The sequence below is a fragment of the Manihot esculenta genome, chromosome 3 (genome assembly GCF_001659605.2).
Source record: "Manihot esculenta cultivar AM560-2 chromosome 3, M.esculenta_v8, whole genome shotgun sequence".
NCBI lineage: Eukaryota > Viridiplantae > Streptophyta > Magnoliopsida > Malpighiales > Euphorbiaceae > Manihot > Manihot esculenta.
Window position 1 is genome coordinate 1,620,101 of NC_035163.2, and position 21,222 is coordinate 1,641,322.

The window sequence follows — 21,222 nt, forward strand, 5'->3', positions numbered from 1 at the left end:
AACTCGTATGAAAAATTCAGTGTTAATTTAAACAAAAAGTTGCAAAAATTCAGTGTCTGTATTTATTAGAGTAGCCGGAAAATTTCATGCTTACCACGCACCGGCGGATTACGTAGTGTTCAGAGTCCGAGTCAGCAACCACGCCCAATAAAATTAACCACGTAAGCAAAACCATTTTCCAATGAACCTTCCAGATATACCTGTGTAACCATTTTGAATGTCCCGCAAGAAAGAACCTTCGAGATACCAAAGCTTCCTACATAAAGCACTCCAATTACTAATCTGTTCTCCATCTTCTTCTTTTTTGAAAGAGAAATAGTTCTTTCGTTGCATTTCTGGAATTGATCAATAGAGATAACAGATTTCACATCGGAGTTTTCTCGTTCTTTTGATTCAGCATTCAAGAAAATGCCTAGCAGATCATCAGGAGTGATCAGCCAGGACTGGGAGCCCGTGGTGCTGCGCAAGTCAAAACCCAAGGCCCAAGACCTGCGCGATCGCAAGGCGGTGAACCAAGCCTTCCGCTCAGGTGTGCCGGTCCAGACTATCAAGAAGTTCGACGCTTGCTCCAACAAAAAAGCAGCCCCTGTGGTGAACGCGAGGAAGTTGGAAGAGGAGACAGAGCCAGCGGCGTTGGAAAAGGTTTCGGCGGAGGTAAGGCAAGCGATTCAAAAGGCGCGGCTGGAGAAGAAGATGAGCCAATCGGAGCTTGCTAAGTTGATCAACGAGCAGCCAAAGGTGGTCCAGGAGTATGAGAATGGCAAGGCGGTTCCTAACCAGGCCGTTTTGGCGAAGATGGAGAAAGTGCTCGGCGTCAAGCTCAGGGGAAAGATCGGGAGGTAACGTTCCCGTAACGGTAGTCTAACGGGCCTGTACTTGGGGGTGTTGTTTCATCTGAAAATATGCGTTGTCCTGTCGTGGTTTAATTTCTGTTTGAATTTAAGTAGAATATGTTGAAAGTATGTATACTGAAATGTCATATGCTTGGTTAAATCAATGGGAAATGTTAGCGTCAGCGATGGATTAGATCATATTCATTGATTCGTGTGTGTGCAAACTAGCAATCCTTTGAATCGATTTCAGTTGTTGCTTATTGCAATTCAGCGTGGATTTGAGGTAGTCATAGGCCACTAATTATTTATATTTTATTTTATTTTATTTTATTTATAGAATATATTAATTTAAAATAAGTTTAAATTTAAAAATATTTCAAATTTAATTTTTAAATTATTATAAAAATTAAATAAAATCAAATTAAATTTCAAAATTTTTACAAATGATCTATGGACTCGTAATCAAATTACTGCATGTTCCAAACCAGACAATGCGTGGCAAGTAGCGACTTCGTTCATGGCACAAAAATGGGAATTAATTGCCCAAAGAAAGCCTGATTATAATAAAAAAATGACGATAATATTAAATTTCTGAAAAGAAATGTAGACGTTGATTATAATATACAAAACGATAACTATAATATCTATTCAAATTGGTATTTGATAACTTTTGGGTATAATCAACAAAACGATAATTATAATATCCATTCAAATTGGTATTTGATAATTTTTGGGTTTTAGATATTTTGTACACAGATAAGTTCATGTAAGAATTAAAACCTATTATATGGTAAATCCACTACCGCACGGTCCGGACAAGAGTAAAATTCGGATTCAATTGATTTGATGGGTTAGTAGAGCAACAAATTTCTATACATTTAGGATTATGTCTACATGGCATCGAAGGAAATTAAATAGATGGAGAACGACACAATACATTTGCATATACGGCTATCCTAATGTTGATAGGATATACTGTAATAGAATGACAGTTACACGTCATTAGAGGATAAAATGGAAAGGAATAAAAGAAGGAAAGTATGGACCAATTAGACCAAATTCACAAATACATATTTTGAGTCTACCCTCTATTAGATCTCAGGACATCAATTGGCGACGTTTGTGGGAACGAAAGAGATATTTTCGTCACCGGAATTTTCGTCCTCACCATATTTATTGTATCCGCATGATCAATCACAACGAAAATTATATCAGAAACACCCCAAATGATCTGAGTTCTGTTCAGGAAGGACCACAGTTCTCATTTTTCAGCCCTACCGTCTCACTAAATCAACAACCTGTGTTGTTTAACCCTTCGCCAAATTTAGCAAGGACCATGCCTCGAACTATTCTATCTGACATGAACTACAAAACATGACTCTCCAGCTCCAAAATACTGCTCATTGGCTAGGGCAAATGTTGCAACAAAGATGACTTAGTACTCCATTGAGCATACTACTAGTACCGAAGGGTTCAATGTTAATGAGCCCCAACCCACACTAAACCACCAAGCCCTTCAGCAAAGCAGTAGGAGGACGGGTAATGGAGACGGAGAAGCTAGCAAAAGAAACGAGCCTGTGGCCAGAGTGAGAGACCGAGTAGTAAGGGAGTTTATTGAGAACGATGGGGCTGAAAGCTATTCTTCTGAGCCAGCAAAAAAGTCAGAAAGTAAAGAATTGGAGAGAAACTACCGCCTAGAGAAAAGGCTAAGGAGAGAAGAGATAGATGTAGATCAAAAGCTGGAGATGCTGAAGGAGCAACTACTAACAGAGCTGGGGGAACGAGACAATAGCAGCCCTCTGCTGAAACCTCATCCCTATTCGTGAGATGGGTACAATAAGAAACCGTCCCCAAAAAGTTCATTATGCCGACAATGGCTGCATATAATGGCATGGGGAACCCTCGAAAACACGTTCTGAACTATAAGACGTTCATGGAGCTACAGGCCCAATCAGATGCCCTAATGTGCAAAGTTTTTCCTACCACTCTTACTGGACCGGCCCGGGCATAGTTCAACAGCTTAGAAGTAAGAAATATTAAGAGCTTCATGGACCTAACCGGTGCGTTCATTAGCATGTTTATTGCTGGAGTCTCGACTAAAAGGAAAATAAGCTATTTAGAGATGGTCCGACAAAGGAGGAATGAGCCCCTAAGAGAGTATGTGGCCAGGTTCAATTTGGAGGCTTTACAAATACTAGAGCTCGATGAGGCAAGAGCCGTGGAAGCCATGCAGAAGGGCACCACCTCTCCAGAGTTCTTCGGATCGCTGTGCATGAAGCCGTCTAACACCTTAGCGGAGCTTATGAAAAGAGCGAAAAAGTATATAAGGCAGGATGATGCCTTAACCACTAGCAGATTCGTCAAGGAAGCAGGAGACAGGGGAAGGCTGGAGAGGACAAACGACTAGACAGACAGGAAAGGAGGTAGGATCGGGGGCCTGAAACATTGAACAGACACCCGTGGGAGAGGAAGGAGCAGAGACCCTATCAACCTCGAATTACCCAAGTGATCACTCCCTTGAATGCGTCCAGAGCCGAAATGCTCGTGGCAGTCCAAGACAAGGACTTCATACAGTGACCCAAGCCAATGAAGGCAAAAGCAAATAGGAGGAACTTGAATAAGTACTGCCAGTACCACCAGACTCATCGCCACGATATAAATGATTGTTACCAGTTAATAAATTAGATAGAGAGACTCATTAAGAGAGGACACCTCAGGAACTTCGTGAAACAACCGGAAGGCCAGAGACCACAGTAGAATACAGTAGGGGAAAGGCCCTAGAGACAGACAGGGGGACCAGTAAATGACGGATCCAGTGGGATAATCAACATGATCGTAAGAGAGACTGGAGACCATATGAGTAGAAGAGTGAAGAAAAGAAGTAGGAATGGGGAGGGAAGCAGCGCCGAAGTAATGTAAATTGTGGAGCATTCCCCAGTGACCATCTCTTTTTCTTTGGAGGATGCTCGGGGGTGCAGATGCCTCATGATGATACTTTGGTCATAGAGGTCGTCATCCCTAACTTCCGGGTTCAAAAGGTTCTAGTGGACGATAGTAGCAAGGTGAACCTACTGCCTTACCGGGTCTTTCAACATATGAACATACCCGAAAAACAGCTGGTGAGGGACCAAGCTCCAATAAAGGGGATAGGGGGACCCCAGTGGCAGAGAAGGGAAAGTAAAAGTGGCCCTCACCCTAGGAGAACCACCTTTATTCCGAACTCACTAGCGTTCCTTATGGTGAAGCTACCCCTGAGCTATAACGCCATCTTGTGTAGGCTGGTGTTGTATGACTTTGAAGCAGTAACCAGCATCCGGTATCAATGTGATGATGACCCATACACTGAATATCTTCTCCAGAGCCAAGCCGGTGAAGAGAGTATTTGGAAAGGAGAAACAACAAGCTACAAGAGAAGAGGTGGAGAAGTTAGAGGAGGTTAGATTTACCAGGGAAGTAATGTACCCACATGGTTAGCCAACCCTGTGTTAGTGAAAAAGGCTAATGGAAAATATAGAATGTGTATAGACTTCATCGATTTAAATCAAGCATGCCCTAAATATTATTATCCCCTCTCAGATATTAATAAAATGATCGACTTTACGACCGAGTTTGATTACTTATCGTCCATAAATGCTATGCCAGGGTATCATCAGATCTCTATAGACAGGTCGGACGAAGAGAATACCTTCTTCATAACTAAAGATGTAATATATTGTTAAAGGGCTATGCCTTTCAGGTTGAAAAATGCCGGGACAACGTATCAGCGGTTGATAAATAAGATCTTTAAGAATTATATAGGGAGAAATGTGAAAGTCTATATCGACGATATGGTAGTTAAAAACCAGACCTTCCAGCAACATTTGGCTGACTTGGAAGAGGTCTTTGGGGTATTGCACGATACAAAATGAGGTTGAACCAGGCAAAGTGTGCTTTCTTCATCAGAGGGGAAAATTTTATGAGCTACATGGTCAATGAAAGGGGCATAGAGCCAAATCCGGAAAAAGTAGAGGCTATGTTGGCAATGCCTAGCCAACTTGTGTAAGGGATGTGTAGAGACTTACAGGAAGGGTGGTAGCACTCTACATGTTTATGTCTAAATCAGTAGAGAGATGTCTACCTTGCTTCAAGAAGCTGAGGAAGGTCCCGAACTTTGAATAGATAGAGGGTTGCCAGGAATTCTTCAGAAACCCCAAGGAGTATCTCAACTTCCCACATATGCTTAGTAGCCCCTTGACAGGAGAAGAACTATTAATTTACTTAGCGGCATCCGAGCACGCAGTGAGTGTAGTGTTGGTGAGAGAAAAAGCAGGGAACCAGAAGCCTATTTTCTACGTTAGCAAAGTGCTGAGAGATGCCGAGGTAAGGTATATGAATATTGAGAAGATAACATTTGCTTTGTTATTGGCGGTGAGAAAGTTTAGAATGTATTTGGAAGGCCACTAAGGGGTGGTAATGACTGACCAACCCCTAAATAAAATCTTACACAAGCCTGAAACTTCAGGATGAATGGTAGCCTGATCTGTGAAAATCAACCCGTACTATCTTATTTACCGACCTCGGACGGCCATCAAGGCCCAAGCCTTAACTGACTTTATAGCTGAATGCTCTTTCTGCTCGGATAAAGAAGAACAAAGTGAAGCATCACCGAGTTGGGTAGAAGAGAAGGAGGGGAATCAACAACCACATTAATTCAGATGGAACCTATTCATAGATGGAGCATCAAGTTCCACAGGCATGGGGCAGGAATTCTATTGAAAAGGTCAGATGAGTTCAGAGTGTGTTATGCTCTACGCTTCGGGTTCCTAGCATTTAACATGGCAGAATATGAAACCCTTATAAACGGGATGCAGATAGCCTTGGGAGTAGGGACAACTGACCTCATAATAAACAGTGATTCTCAGCTTATTGTAAATCAAATAACATGAGTGTACTAGGTGAAGGATATCATTATACAGAAGTATCTGGTTAAGGTATGAACTCTAGAGGCTGAACTCGGTGAGCAAGGGATCATTGTCCAGTATCGGATAATACCCCGGGAAGAGAATGAAGAGGCAGACCTGCTTAACAAGTTGTTTGTGGAGGAACTAGAGCAGCTTACAGACGAAGTTTATTTGCAACTAATTGACACTCCTACCTTTGAAAGGCCAGCCCCCGTCATGCATATCAATGAAAAACGAAGCTAGATGACCCTTTACCTGGAATACTTTTAAATGAGAAAATTGCCCGAGGATAAAGCAGAAGTCCAAAAAATCGCAGCTAAAGCTGCCAATTACAAAACAGTAAGGAAAACCTTGTACTGAAGAGGGAAATTCAGCATGTGGCTGAGATGTGTAGGCCAAGAAGAAGCAGCTAGGATGATCTGAGAGATACATCAAGAGGTCTATGGAGTTCATGGGGGGCAACCACGTTAGCGAATAAGATTTTTCGGCGGGGATATTACTGGCCTACAGTAAAAAAAGAAGCTTGGGAGTTTGTCAAGAGATGTGATATTTGCCAGAGGTTTGCCTATGCTATTAATAGTGCGACCATGCCACAATCCAGCATACCAGCTCATGGGCAATCTCACAATGGAGAATATATATCTTGGGCCCATTTCCTAAGACTGTGGACTGAAGAGATTCGTGATAGTGGCCATGAAGTACTTTTTCAAATAGCTTGAAGCAGAAGTTGTACTCACTATCACAATCCGGAAAGTGATAGACTTCGTCTGAAGCAACATTATATACCGATTTGGGATACCCAGGACGCTCATATCGGACAATGGAAATCAGTTCGACTGCAACTCTTTCAGAGATTTCACGAGGAACATGGACATATGACACAAGTTCTCCTTAATGGCTCACTTGCAGACAAATGATCAAACTGAAGTGACAAATAAACTATTCTCCAAGGACTAAAGAAGCGGTTAGACGATGCTAAGAATAACTAGGCAGCTGAATTACATAGCATCCTATGGGCATTACACCTTGGACGCCAACAAGAGAGACCCCATTCGCGCTAGTGTTTGGGATAGAGGATGTAGTCCCTATAGAGCTGCAAATCCCTACTCACCGAGTCCAATTCAGTGATAAGAGTACCAAAGTCGAGAAATTAAGAAGCAATCTGGATGCTCTCGAAGAGATTAGATGAAGCACAAATAAGAATAACTGCTTATCAACAAAAGACAACTCGGTATTACAATAAAAAAATCCGTGAAAGGAACTAGAAGGTTAGAAATTTGGCCTTGAGAGATTGGAAGCAACGGGAAATTTAACAAGGAACATAAGCATATAACACAAGTTCTCATCAATGGCTTACTCGCAGACAAATGGTCAAACTGAAGTGACAAATAGGGCTATCCTTCAAGGGCTAAAGAAGCGGTTAGACAGTGCTAAAAAGAACTGGGCAGCCGAATTACATAGCATTCTGTAGGCATTCCGGACTACACTTTGGACGCCAACAAGGGAGACCCATTCGCACTAGCATTTGGGACAGAGGCTGTAGTCCCCATAGAGCTGCAAATCCCTACTCACCGAGTCCAATTCAGTGATAAGAGTACCAACGACAAGAAATTAAGAAAATATGGATGCTCTTGAAGAGTTCATATGAAGCACAAATAAGAATAGCTACTTATCAACAAAAGGCAGCCCAGTATCACAATTAAAAAATCCGTGAAAGAAACTTGAAGGTTAGAGATTTGGCCTTTAGGAGATTGGAAGCAACAAGAAAGGAAGCAACTGTGGGGAAGTTAGCGCCAATCTGGGAGGGCTCATTCAGAATCACCAAGATAGTCAAACCTGGGGTATATCGAATCAAAGACCTTCAAGGAAATTCAAAACCTCACGCATGGAACATCCAATATTTAAAGAGGTATTTCCCATAAAGGCGTATAATATAACTGCTATTTTTTGGAAGACATGAACAAAATTGTCATCTTTCTCCTCCTACTAGTATTTCTGAGCATGTACTGAAGCCCCAGTGAGGTAGGTGACTGGTCTCGAACATGACCGCCACCACTACAAAATCGGCTGTGTAACGACCCGGAAACCGGACCGCTACCGGCGCTAGGATTCAGGTCGGCTTAAGGCCGCCGGAACCCGTAGCAAGCCAAACATACATCCTGTGAACCTGTTCAATCCCATACATGAACCAAAACATACATAAAAATTAAAACTTTTCTTTCATTTAAACATTTCTTTACCCAGCCTAGCCTGTGCAAGCATAACCATAACATAAACCCCTCATTGGAGTTCTCAACAAATACTCCAATGGGGTACATAACATATATCAGGCTTGGGTTACATAAACATCATAAAACATTTATCTCATGTATTCAAGGGATTACAACAGACTCTAGTCAAGCACACTATATAACTTACATTACATTACATAACATACTTTTACATTATGAATAAACCATGTCCACTTCTATGCTATTACAGAGACTTCTCTTACTCTTGCTGACTTCTCTATCTACACAGTACCTGCAAGACTGGGGTTAGGGGAGAGGGGTGAGCTAAAAAGCCCAGTGAGTAAAAAGTAAAAACATGATATTAATTCCTCCCTTTTTAGGTATTTTATTCTTAATTTTATTATTATTATCATTTGATTTAGTTCCACACTTTTTAGGTATATTATTATTCATTTTATTATTAACATTGAATAACTTAACTTTTACTTCACATGCTTTCATGAAATGCAACACATCACATTTAATCACATAAAGGATGGTATTGTCACCATTAGTCCTCACATCTCCAAGTGCCAGGGGCGTAGAATGGGCCTCGCTGGTCTTTCTCTTACATAACATACATATCATAACATTCCAAAGTGCCAGGGGCGTAGAATGGGCCTCGCTGGTCTTTCTCTTACATAGTGCCAGGGGCGTAGAATGGGCCTCACTGGTCTTCCATAACATATCATCATAACATAACATTAGAGGACTATGGATCACCCAATAACCATCCACATCAACATCAAATTATGCAATGCAACATATTCGTGAATTTCTAATGCAAACATCCTGAACATCACATGGCATTAATGATGCATGAGTATGCTATCAGATTCATTCATTTGTTCATTCATTCATTACTTAAAAACTTAGGGAATAATCCCACTCACCTGGTGACCGAAGCTTTAACGACGGACTCTGAAAGACTATCTCACAACCGGGGGTCTCGGGTCCTCGGGTCCGAACCTACACAGGTGGACTCAAATGAGGCACCAAACAACAAGAACATAACTCTAAACATACCCCCAAAAACTTCCTAAAAACACCTCAAAACATCCCTAGAAAACATGCAAGAAAAGGCTGGGAAGGGCACTTTCGGCGGCACCTTCGGCGGCCGGAAGTCCCTCCAGAGCCGAAAGTCAGGCAGGTTCGGCGGCACCTTCGGCGGCCGAAACTCCCAGACAGAGACGAAACTCATGCATGTTCGGCGGCACCTTCGGCGGCCGAAAGTCTCGGACAGAGCCGAAACTCAAACTTTCGGGGGCAGGCTTCGGCAGCCTAAAGCTGCCTCCCACGCTGGTTCGGCGGCCGAAAGTACCTTCGGCTGCCGAACCTGGTTTCTGCCAAAGGGCAGAAACTTGGTTCCTCTTGCCCAAAACAACCCCCTACACAACCAATCATGCATAAACCTATTCTACAACAATCATACTCAAGCATACAAACTCCTAGGGGCCTCCAACAAGCTTAAACCCCAACTACAACACACAAGCAAGCCACATTGCACATAAACACACATTAAACCATGGATTTTTCATAAAAACTCATCAAGCCTACTCATGCATTTCTACCCCAAAAACTTGCATAAAACTTACTTAAAACACATATAGAACTAGAGATCGGCTCTTACCTCTTGAAGATCGAGAGAGAAACGATCCTAGCTCGAAGATGGGGAGATTCGAGTTCTTGAACCTCAAAGCTCCAAAACTTGCTTAAACTTTAAAACTCTTCAAAAACAAGATGTAACTTGTTAAGATCTAAAGGATTTGAGGGAAAACACTTAAAATGATCATAGGAGGGCTAAAGCTTACCGTCGGCCGAAATGGGAGAGAAAACCTCGCCTGTTTCGGCGGCCGAACCTTGAGTCTTTCAAACAAGGCTTTCGGAGGCCTAAAGCGCTCCCAAAACCCCACCATGTTCGGCGGCCGAACCTCACTTTCGGCGGCCGAACCTGGCAAAGCCTCCTTTGGTCTTTTTCATTCAAAAACTCAATTTCCTTTTTGTTTAAAACATAAAATACATTAAAAACATTTCATAAAACATGGTTTTACCCTTCTAGAGGTTTCCGACATCCGAGATTCCACCGGACGGTAGGAATTCCGATACCGGAGTCTAGCCGGGTATTACAGGCTGGGGAGACGAAACCCTCAATGAGGTAAGTGACCGATCTTGGAACATGACCACCGGCATCACAAAATCGATTGAGGAGAGAAAGACTCCAGTGAGGTGGCCGACCAGTCTCAAAACATGACCGTCGGCACCATAAAAAATCGACTGGGGAGATGAAGCCCTCAATGAGGTAGGTGACTAGTCTTGGAACATGACCACCAACACCACAAAATCGATTGATAAGATGAAGATCCAAGTGAGGTGGGTGACCGGTCTCGGAATATGACCGCTGACACCACAAAACCGGCTGAGGAGATGAAACCCTCAATGAGGTAGGTGACCGATATCGAAACATGACTACCAGCACCATAAAACCGATTGATGAGAGAAAGACCCCAGTGAGGTGGGTGACTGGCCTCGGAACATGATCGCTAGCGCCACAAAATCGACTGGGAAGATGAAGCCCTCTTGAAGGTAGGTGACTGGTCTCGGAACATGACCACCGACACCACAAAACTGGTTGGGGAAATGAAGCCTTCAATGAGTTTGGCGACAAGTCTCAGAAATAAGACCGCCGACGCCACAAAATCAGTCGAGGTGATGCAGCCCCCAATAAGGTAGGTGACCGGTCTCAAAACATGACCGCCGACACTACAAAATCGGTTAGGGAAATGAAAACCCATGACGGCCCAACATCACAAGGCTATAAGCCCAAAGAAAACAAATTGAGAAACACGCTGCCAATCTAAGAAAGGGCATCGACGCACATAAGACTCAACAAACAAACAAATAAGAATCTGACTCCAACTTCACAAAAAGAGCTTTGATCATACAGGAATACATGCAAGAACCTGACTCGGTCCTTACACGAAAGCTCGGATCACAAAAACACGAGTGAAAAATTTGGATCTGACCTTACCAAAGGGTGTAGATTACAGGAATACAAGCAGAAAGCCTAGCTCCGACCTCGCCAAAGGACTCGGATCGCAGGAAAACAAGATTGAGGTCGGCACATAGAAAAATTAACCTAAGGCATCTTAATGCTACTTCATGAAACAATACTACTCGCTGAAAAGCTAATTTAAGGCTCAAAAAGCCAAAACACGACGACGACCTCAAAAATGAGCTCAGTGCCCTTAAGGCTCAAAGGCAAGCAAAGCCAATGCAAAATTAAAGTAAAAATAAGCCTTATCACTAAATTTCATAAATAAGCAGACGAATGACAGAAAAAATCATAAAGAAAACACCTAAACCTGAAGGCAGGACCATATGAAAATTAAATAGCTCAGCTAACTAAAGGATAGTATGAGCTGAAATAAGGAGTGGTAAGAAAACTAAACCCAGCTCAGATAAAAGCTTCAAGAAAACAGAAGGCAAAAAATGCTAAGACATTCAATAAATAGGAAAAATAACACAACAGGAAAGATGCTATAAAGGTAAAACAAGATTAACAAGCTGCCAGGAAAGATGCCATAAAGGTAAAACAAGATTAACAAGCTGCCAGTTCGGTAAAGTTTACAGGCTGTATATATAAAAACAGTCTAAATATAGAAATACAAGTAAAGTAAGTTAACGAACTGTCAGCTTGGTGAAATTCACAGGCTGTATATATAAAAACAATCTAAGTATAGAAACACATGTAAAGTAAATTAACGAGCTACCAGCCCAGTACAGTACACACAATATACACAAAAAAAAGTCTAAGTACAAAAATACAGGTAAATTCAATAAATATGAAAAATAAAAGTAGACAAAAAAAATAACAAAAACTTAAAATTTTATTAATTGTTGGAGTAAGTTACAGAGGCTGTAGGAAAAGGGGGAACAGAACTAACTAAATTATTTACAGAGTTATTTACAGTATCTTCCCCTTGAGGTCCAGAAGGCAAGCGAGGAGCATTACTGGGCAAAGAGTTGTTATCCTCTCCATAGCACACCTTCTCGCTATCAGAGTCCACTTCAAGAGCTTGTAGGTCTACCAACGGAGTGGAGGGGGCATCCCTAACTGACTTAAAGCTTTGATTGTAGCCCGAAGCGAACATGCAGAAAGCCTCTTTGTACACAGTTTCTTTCATCTCCGTAAAAGTCTTATACTCCTCTAGTCGCGCTTCACAAGCCTGCTGGATCTTACCTTTCAACTCTGCATAGTCTTTGTACTCTTGCAAACACTCCTCACAGCCTGGGCTTCCCTTAATAATGCAGAACACCTCTCATCTAGAGTTGTGACCTCTTAACAGAGTTGTTGTTACTGGAGACGAAACTCCTCCGCCACCGAATCATGCCTTTTAGGTCCTCGAGGTACTTGTTGGGCTCCTGTTGGAAGACAACAATACGAGCTAATGCCTCATTACGCTGGGTCCTGACCTCATCATGTTGACGGTAGGACTTCTTTAAAGAGGACTGTTGTGCCAAGATCTTGTCTCGTTGAGACTCAGCTGCAGAAACTCGTTAGGAAGCCTGGGCAACCTCCTCCCTCATCTCCCCCAGTTGCTTGGTGAGGTCCTCAATAACCCCTTGGAACTTGATGATCCATTCGCGGGCCTCATCAGTGGCAACGATGTTTTCGTCCCAGCGCTCTTCACCGATGCGCTGCTCCACCGAATTTTGAAAAGATTGATTTCGGGCATCGATTTCAAGGAATACCCCGAATGTCTTCCCAATACACCGAGCTTTGAAAAGACTGATGCGCTGCTCCACCGAGCTTTGAAAAAACCTCCCGGGTCACGTCAGCCACTGCCTTACCAACCTTGAAGGCATCCAGAGTGACCTTCATGTTTTCCCAGGACAGGAAAAAGTTCTTTGGGAGCTTGATGTTATCCATAAGAACAACAGAAGCTGAAAAAAAGATGTCAATCTAGTTAGAACTCAAAATAACAAAAAAGAAAACGCAACAAGAAAGAAAAATAAAAAAATAATAATACCAGCTTTCCGGGAGTCTCGAAGGCTGGGCATGAACATGCAATTCTCGACGTCATACTTCTTCTTTACATAGGTCAGTCGAAAAAGGCAAATTTAATCCAACAGGGTTAGACTGGGAAATTCGTTACAACCCTGAGGGGCTTCCCCCTAAAAGAGATCAACATCTGAGTCGATCCTTGAACTATCTTTCAGTTCAACTACCACAAAGGTCTCATCCCAGCCTTTTATTGAGTCCTTGTACCCAGCGAAGATGGATAACCCTGCCCGGAAACCAAAGTAGTAGAACTCGTGGTTAGACCTGACAAGGCGGAAGAAGGTGGAGAACAAAGCGAGAGAGGGGCAAAACCCCAACATAGATAAAAGGACTCAAAGTAGTACATAAACATAATGAAATTGGGAGACAACATACAAGAAGTCACTTTGAAGTGACAGAAGACCTTAATAAAGAAAGGGGTAAAAGGAAAGGTTAGCTCGAAATCGCACTGCTTGACAAAGAAGACCAGGCTGCACCCTTGCTGGGCGTCTATTAAGCCCGCAGGAGGTGGATTGGAAAGGACAATCCTTTCATTAGGAAGGGGAACCCTAATTCTATAAATCGTGGTATCAGTGTAGTCGTTGGAGAAGAAATTAGAAAAGAAAGGAGTAATAGAGGACACCAAACTCACGATATCGGAGATTCTAACTGAAGCAATGAAAAGAGTAAAACATACCTCAAACTGAGAAAATAGGGATTACAGAGAAGAAAGAGAGCAAGATAGCAGAGGCAGCGCAAGAGGAATAACCGTGAGTGAAATCAAAAGCGCGAATTTGAAATAAGTAAAGGCAAAGAGAATAAATTTTTGACAAAAGCACTCATAGAACAGCGCAATAATAATTGGAGTTTCGATATTTACCCTTTCATTAATCATGGAATAATTAACGAGCGAATAAAGGGACACTTGATAACTACTGGGCCTCAGATACCCTAGACACAACTGAACCTATGTAGGAAAGCCGGACCGTAGCCTCATCAGAACCCGCTACACGGATTCATCCATTAGCGTGCAAACCTGATTTTGGGCAAATAGGTCGAACAGAGCAGAACTCGGACCCATCGAAGGGAGATCCAGCTCAACTGACTTGATGGATTAGTGAGGCAATAGACCCCTATACATCCAGGATTGAGTCCATATGACGCAAGAGGGAATTAAATAGTCGTCTGACGATAAAAAAGAACACAGTACATTCGTACGTATAATATACTTACAACCCAGCGTGATCTTGACTACTGTACGTATAATGTACTTATAACCTAGCGTGATGTTGATAGGACTGAATGACAGTTACACGTTACTAGAGGATAAAATGGGAAGAGATAAAAGAAGGAAAGCATGACCAACTAAGCCAAGTCCACAAATACATACCTTGAGCATACCATTATTAGATATGAGGAGATCAGTACCCATGCAATCTTAGTGGCAAGAGAGAGATATGTGTTCCTTCCATTAATTTAAGCTCAAGGAAAAGCTGAGAAACAATAAAGCTTCTCGCTACCTCCCTAGCCTGGGAAGGGAAAGAAAAGTATCACGATACACAATTATTAGACGTACAGCTAGAGTGTGAGGGACTTCATAGGACTAATATATTTGTACTTTTAGTCGCATTGACAAAAAAACCAAGTAAAAAACCATTGGTAGACATAATAGATTGTTTATACAAAAAAAAAAAAAAATCTTACTCCAGATTCTATTTGAATGATTCTTTAATTAAAAGCTCAAATCCTTGTACTTGGAATTGATTGAAAATAAAATTGGATTAAATTTGTAATCCTAGAGGAATGGTTTGTTTAGAATGTTTTGTTTGCGTATGTATGAAAAGGATGAGTTGTGCGTATAGGAGAAAACAGTCACTCCTCAAGAGTATATCACTGCCCTTCTTTCATACAATGCCAAATGGACAGGATGCACAAGTATTCTAAACAGACTACAACCATGCTGAAAACCAAAACATGAAAGTTGAGTGCCTGTGGCAACAAATTAACGAAGGAAATCAGGTCCACCATCCGCTTCCAGGCAAAGTAAAAGAGACTAACCGGGATCTGCATCTTCTCCGATCAATGAGGGAATGGGATATCTATAATAAAGGCACTGAATCCGATTTTGGAAAAAGAATCGCTAGTCATCTTATTACCGCATTCCTCTCTACTGTGTGTATGATGAAGTCTGATACGTAGGAGGTGGTGCAGCAGTTCCATAGTCATATGAACCATAATTGGCCTGTCCCCCATATGAACCACTTGCACGGAAAGCAGCACCGCCTGCATTCTCCACAGGAAGTGGATAGTGTTGTTGAGGAATTGCAGCAGGGCTTTGACTGTGGGAACCACCATAAGTTGCTGCATAAGGAGCACCAGCACCTGAGTGGCTTTCATAGCCACCCTGGCTAGAGTAATCATATGGTCCTGAATATCTCGCAACTGGGCTATGCTGGGATAGTGGAGCAGGATTCCGGCGGCCAAAAGGGGAATAGGCATTAGAAAATTTAGGGGCTTTGGAAGGATGAAAAGCAGGTGGCCTATTTCCTCGGCCACTAGGTCCACTAATAGCACCATGGCCTCGTTTACTCTGAGACTTGGCAGCTGCTGCTGCTGAACTTTTCTTTCTTTCAGCCTTGGTTTTTTCCAGCCGTGTAGCCCGCTTCCTCAAGCTATCAAGAGGAAAGTCCAATTCAAGCTTGTGGTCTTCAACGCATTTGATGACAGCTTTAATAGAATTCAGCTCCGCTGCATTTGACTCCTCCTGAAATTCAATTTATTATGTATGTATGAATTTCGCATACCACAAAGTTTTGGGTTGATGAAAATTACTAAAAAATAAAATTAATATTAACACACCATTGCAGCTGGGCTAAAATTGCCATTCTTCAATATATTGGCTGTATTCTTCTTGGAGTTCTTAATGTGTGACTTGAGCAAAGAAACAGGAGGAAACTTTTCAGTCAAACCTGATTCAGAAGCAAAATACGCAGCCTCTATCTCCTTCCCATTTTTTACCAATTCATCTATCATTTCTGTAAAATTAGATAGACAAACAACACCCAAATACATTAGCATTTCTGCAATAATAATGGTAAAATTAGATATGACAGCAAGCAGAGTAAGCTTTTATTGAGTGTCACATGCATTAGGTAAATTTTATTTCTTTTTTTACCTAATTAGCATTTTATGTTTTACACAAGAAATTGGAGCTTGATGCATCACACTGCACACTGGGAATATAAGGCTTCCTGCCTGATAGGGAAACCAAATAAGGTGAAGACAGAAGGAAAAAAGTAAGACAAATAACTTTACCCAATGCCCAAGGGTAACGCATAGTTGTTACATAATCTCATGGCTGCACTTACCAACTGTAGGACTTTCATATTTCCATTTAGAAGCTCCAAGTTTTGCAGCCATTTTTATTCTCATAATCCTCAATTGTGATGACGAAGTTCTAGTGAACCATAAGTTTCACATATAAAATAAGATAAAGCGACATCCAAAGTGCCTCATCACTGGAAGGCACAAGGGAAATTACCACTTCGTCCATTATCCATGAGATGATCTATGCTCTTGACAATGAAAAACAAGCAGAAGACCACTTCTAGGACCGGGATATCTAAACCCAATCAAATAATGTTGCCATCTTAAGAAGAAGGACTAAAACTGCTTCCATCTTCCCCATGCACGAATACTAAAACCACCATAGACCTCACGTTATAGTTTCAGCACTGTGTTATGACCACCTCCATTGAAAATTCCATTGTGTATCACTATTTTAATCCTTAGCATACCAAAATGATTGCTAGTATGTAACTAGAAATATAGAAATAGAAGAAATTGCACAACTAAAACTTCAAATTGCACAAGACACTACTTTAACCCCAGTTCAAGTAATCGCAGAAAAAAAATGCAATAATGATATCTGGCAACAAAAAAAGGGAAGACATTGTACAAGTATCATTACAAGAAAACCATATCACTGAAACCATCATTCCAGGCATTCAACAAGAGACAACAGTTTTATGCTAATATATAGAATTTGAAAGTGGTCAAGTAGTGCCAAGAAATAGGATTGATTAACCCAATTGTACAACTAGAATATTCAACTTGTTCACTTCAATTCATACATATCACATCTTTCTAATTCTCATTATGATTATTACCGATGCCAACCCAATTTAGGTTGGACAAAATGTGATAGTCAAAGTTCCATAAGCCATCCAGAATTCCAGATGCACCATTGAATATTTGATTGAATTCATTAAAAAAACAAAAGACACCTTCATAAACTAACTCCACAGGAAAACAATTCAAACCAGTTCACATAAGAGCTACTATAACTGAAAGACAGCTCCTATGCATATCAACAATTCCAAAGCACAAGCTACATTGAGCACACACTACACAGCTCACAAAAGAATAGTCCCATTACAAAACAGAGGGCATACCTTCCATTTTCTCTCCAAAGCCAATGGCCACTGCAAGCTTTGCCATATCCCTCCTCGCTGCATTCTCCATCACAAGCTTCCTCAAGAACTCCTCGTCAAATCTCGACTTCAACCCAAATCCCAGCACCATCTGCAAGAACATGACTGCCTCCGCAGGTCCCACCACTCCACCTCCGCCACTACCACTGCCACCTCCTTCCTTCCCGTCAACCTGCTCCTCCTTCCATCTTTCCAAAATTTTTCCTGCCCTCTCCACCACGGTCCCCGCAAATTCTGGCCCTTTATGTTTCCCGCCAAAGTAACTACTCTCCGGAAAAAGCGCCTGCAACAGCATCCCGCAGGCCCACCGCTTGTCAGTAACCCCAACTTTCTCAATTTTATTACTAACAAACTCATCTACGGCATCCAAAACCAACCTCGCAGGATCCACCGCCTCCATTATCGCAGGGGAAATCTCCGCGCGTAAAGACACTGATTCCTTCCGTTTGGAAATTATGAACTTTAACAACCCAGAAGAATCCATCTTTCGACAAATCGACTTTAACCAATCCGACAACTTGTCGAATTTTTTGGGATTTTCAAACTCCGCCAAAGCATTCCCCTTTTGCTCCTCGACTTTGGCTGCAGCGGCGGACTCGCGTTCAGGAATGGAGGTTTCCCTCTGAGAAAGGGATTCAAGATTTTGCTGTGAATTCGATTCTAAGGATTGGAATTTGGAATCGAGGAATTGGGATTTCTCAGATAAGGAATTCTGGAGAGAAGTGAAGTTATTTGTGAGGGCTGTAAATAGTTGGGTGCAGGAGGACAGAATCGTCCTTTGGGCCTCAAGGTCATCGATAAATTTCTGGGTTCTATCTGTGTTGATAGCTAACTCCATCGCCATAGATTATAGGAGATGAAACGATGCCGCTTTTATGGAGAAAGGAGTGAATGATTCGAAGTGAAAACCCTAAACCCTAATTTGGAGACAGGAGGTAGTATTGGATATTTTGTGTATCGTTAATTGAAATTTCTGGTAGGGTTTCGTCGTGTTTATGGAAGACAAGCAATCGGTCGATCAAACTCTCTGCTCTCCTGGTGTAGAAATGGTGATGATCAGATAAAATTATTACCACATAAACGACGTCGGTTCACTTAAGTGCTTCTCGATCAAAACGCTGCGAATTATTTGCTCCCATGTCTTCTTCTCTCTAACCGATATATATATATCCTCCTAATTGCTAGCATTTACCCATATTAAAATTTTTATTGTGGTAATTAAAAAAATATTAATTTAAGTCGTTCAATATAAATAAAAGGAAATTTTATTCTTTAATTTTTATACTAATAAAAAATACATTAATTTTATTTTAAAAAATATATTAAAATATTTTTGAGATATTTAATACAAAATAAAGAAAAATAATAATAAATTAGGAAAGAGAGAATTTTCTTGTATATTAATTCTTCGATTACAAAATTTTATATACAAGAGTTAAAAGGTTGGTTCAACTGAGTAACTTATCTAACTAATTAAGTTAGAACTTAATAACAAACTAACATTCTAATTAATTAAATTATTTTGATACTCTCTCTCAATCTAAATATATATGTTGCTAATTCAACTCGCTCAAAAAATATCTAAATTGTCCTGGTGTAGAGTTTTGGTGAACAGATCTGTTGCTTGTTCTTTTGTATTGATATATTTAGTTGAATTACACTAAGCAACACTTTTCTCGTATAAAGTGGCAATCAATTTTTATATGTTTTACTCTCTCACGTAGGACTGGAGTTTTAGAAATATGAATAGCAGACATGCTATCACAAAAATAATTTTATGGGTTACGGAGTCCGGACATTTGATTCTACTAACAGTAAATCTATATTCTGCTTCGACTGAGCTCCTGGAGACAGTAGCTTGCATATTGGGCTTCCGGCTGATTAAAGACTTTCCACGGAACACATAAAATCTAGTTAGGGATCTTCTAGTTCCTACGCAACTAGCCTAGTCACTATCAGAGTATGCCATTAATTGTAACTCAGATTCTGTTGCAAGGAATAACCCTTAACCTGGAGCACCTTTTAAGTATTTAAGAACTCTGAATCCAGCATCTAGATGTTCATGAGTAGGCATGTCCATAAATTGAGACAACACAAGCACACTATATGCAATATCAGGCCTAGTGAGAGTGATACAATATCAAGCCTAGTGAGAGTGATATACATTAGCTTTTCCACTATTGCCTATAAATAGTAGGATTAGAGAGAAACTTTTCCTAGTAGTGCTTTAATTTTTAATTGACTTCCATTGGTATTGAGCATGGCTTCTGTAACGACCCGAAAATCGGACCGCTACCGGCGCTAGGATCCGGGTCGACTTAAGGCCGCCGGGACCCGTAGCAAGCCAAACATACAACCTGTAAACCTGTATAATCCCATACATGATCAACAACATTAACCCATAACTCAACATATACCCTAACATGCATTTCTACTCATAGATCTTGCATAAAACTTATTTAAAACACATAAGGAGCTTAAGATCGGCTCTTACCTCTTGAAGATCGAGAGGGAGACGACCTAAACTTGGAGATCCACGAAAATGAGCTCCTGAGTTCCCAAAACTCCAAAACTTGTTTCAAAAGCTTAAATCTTCAAAACCAAGTGAAAACAAGTGAAAATCTTGAAAGATTTAGAGGAAGAACATCAAAAATGGGTGAGAGACGGCGGAGAGCTCACCTTGGCCGAAAATGGGGAAAAGCTCGCCCGTTTTCGGCTAAGGGACCCTTTTATAGTGGCTGGCCAGACCACGTTCGGGGGCCGAATGTGCCTCCGCATGCATGCCATGTTCGGCGGCCGAACATGAGGTTCGGCGGCCGAACCTGGACTTCCCTCACTCATGCTTTCGGGGGCCTAACGTGCCTCCAAAACGCATGCATGTTCGGCGGCCGAACTTGACCTTCGGCGGCCGAACCTGGGTTTTCCTCCAAGGACTTTTCATGCAAAAACTCATTCAATATCATACTCAAAATCATAAAACACATTAAAACATTTTTTATAAAACATGATTCTACCCTTCTAGAGATCTCCGACATCCGAGATTCCACCGGACGGTAGGAATTCCGATACCGGAGTCTAGCCGGGTATTACATTCTCCCCCCCTTAAGAACATTCGTCCCCGAATGTTCCTCAACTAGTACATGCATAGCAATCAACATAACATACATACATACACATAAAGATCTAACCTTAAAAGAGATGGGGATATTGCTGGAGCATGGACTCCCGTGTCTCCCAAGTACATTCTTCCATATTGTGGTGGTTCCAAAGGACTTTCACCATCGGGATTTCCTTGTTTCTTAGCTTTCTGATCTAGGTGTCTAGGATCCGCACTGGCTGCTCAACATAGGTGAGATCCTCTTGGATCTCCACATCTGGTTCACTAAGAACCTTGCCCGGATCTGACACGAACTTTCTTAACATAGAAACATGGAAAACCGGGTGGATTCTCGCCATAGAAGCAGGTAAGTCCAGCTTGTACGATACATTCCCAATCTTTTGCAAGACTTCAAAGGGTCCGATGTACCGCGGAGCCAGCTTACCCTTCTTCCCGAACCGAACCACTCCTTTCATTGGAGACACCTTAAGCAATACCAGATCCCCCTCCTGAAACTCTACTAGTCTTCTGCGGATGTCTGCATAACT

At 41.5% G+C, this 21,222-nt stretch overlaps 2 protein-coding genes across 2 annotated transcripts; one reads left to right on the forward strand and one right to left on the reverse strand.

The window, feature by feature from the left end:
- Positions 1-235: 235 nt before the first annotated feature.
- On the forward strand, positions 236-1,031 carry LOC110610960 (multiprotein-bridging factor 1c). The gene has a single exon (XM_021751041.2). The coding sequence runs from the start codon at positions 409-411 to the stop codon at positions 841-843; it is 435 nt and encodes a 144-aa protein (XP_021606733.1). The 5' UTR covers positions 236-408; the 3' UTR covers positions 844-1,031.
- Positions 1,032-14,844: 13,813 nt separating this feature from the next.
- LOC110611792 (FRIGIDA-like protein 4a) lies at positions 14,845-18,625 on the reverse strand. Its single transcript, XM_021752272.2, has 3 exons — positions 17,539-18,625; positions 15,944-16,119; positions 14,845-15,848 (listed from the first exon to the last, which is right to left on the reverse strand). The coding sequence occupies exons 1-3, from the start codon at positions 18,419-18,421 to the stop codon at positions 15,252-15,254; spliced, it is 1,656 nt and encodes a 551-aa protein (XP_021607964.1). The 5' UTR covers positions 18,422-18,625; the 3' UTR covers positions 14,845-15,251.
- Positions 18,626-21,222: the final 2,597 nt, after the last annotated feature.

Bases quoted from the DNA above. Each gene is read 5' to 3' on its own strand.
- LOC110610960 (XM_021751041.2), top strand. From the start codon at position 409: ATGCCTAGCAGATCATCAGGAGTGATCAGCCAGGACTGGGAGCCCGTG.
- LOC110611792 (XM_021752272.2), bottom strand. From the start codon at position 18,421: ATGGCGATGGAGTTAGCTATCAACACAGATAGAACCCAGAAATTTATC. The intron at 16,120-17,538 runs GTATGCCCTCTG...CTAATTTTACAG, and splicing joins CTTTGGAGAGAAAATGGAAG to AAATGATAGATGAATTGGTA. The intron at 15,849-15,943 runs GTGTGTTAATAT...ATTGAATTTCAG, and splicing joins ATTTTAGCCCAGCTGCAATG to GAGGAGTCAAATGCAGCGGA.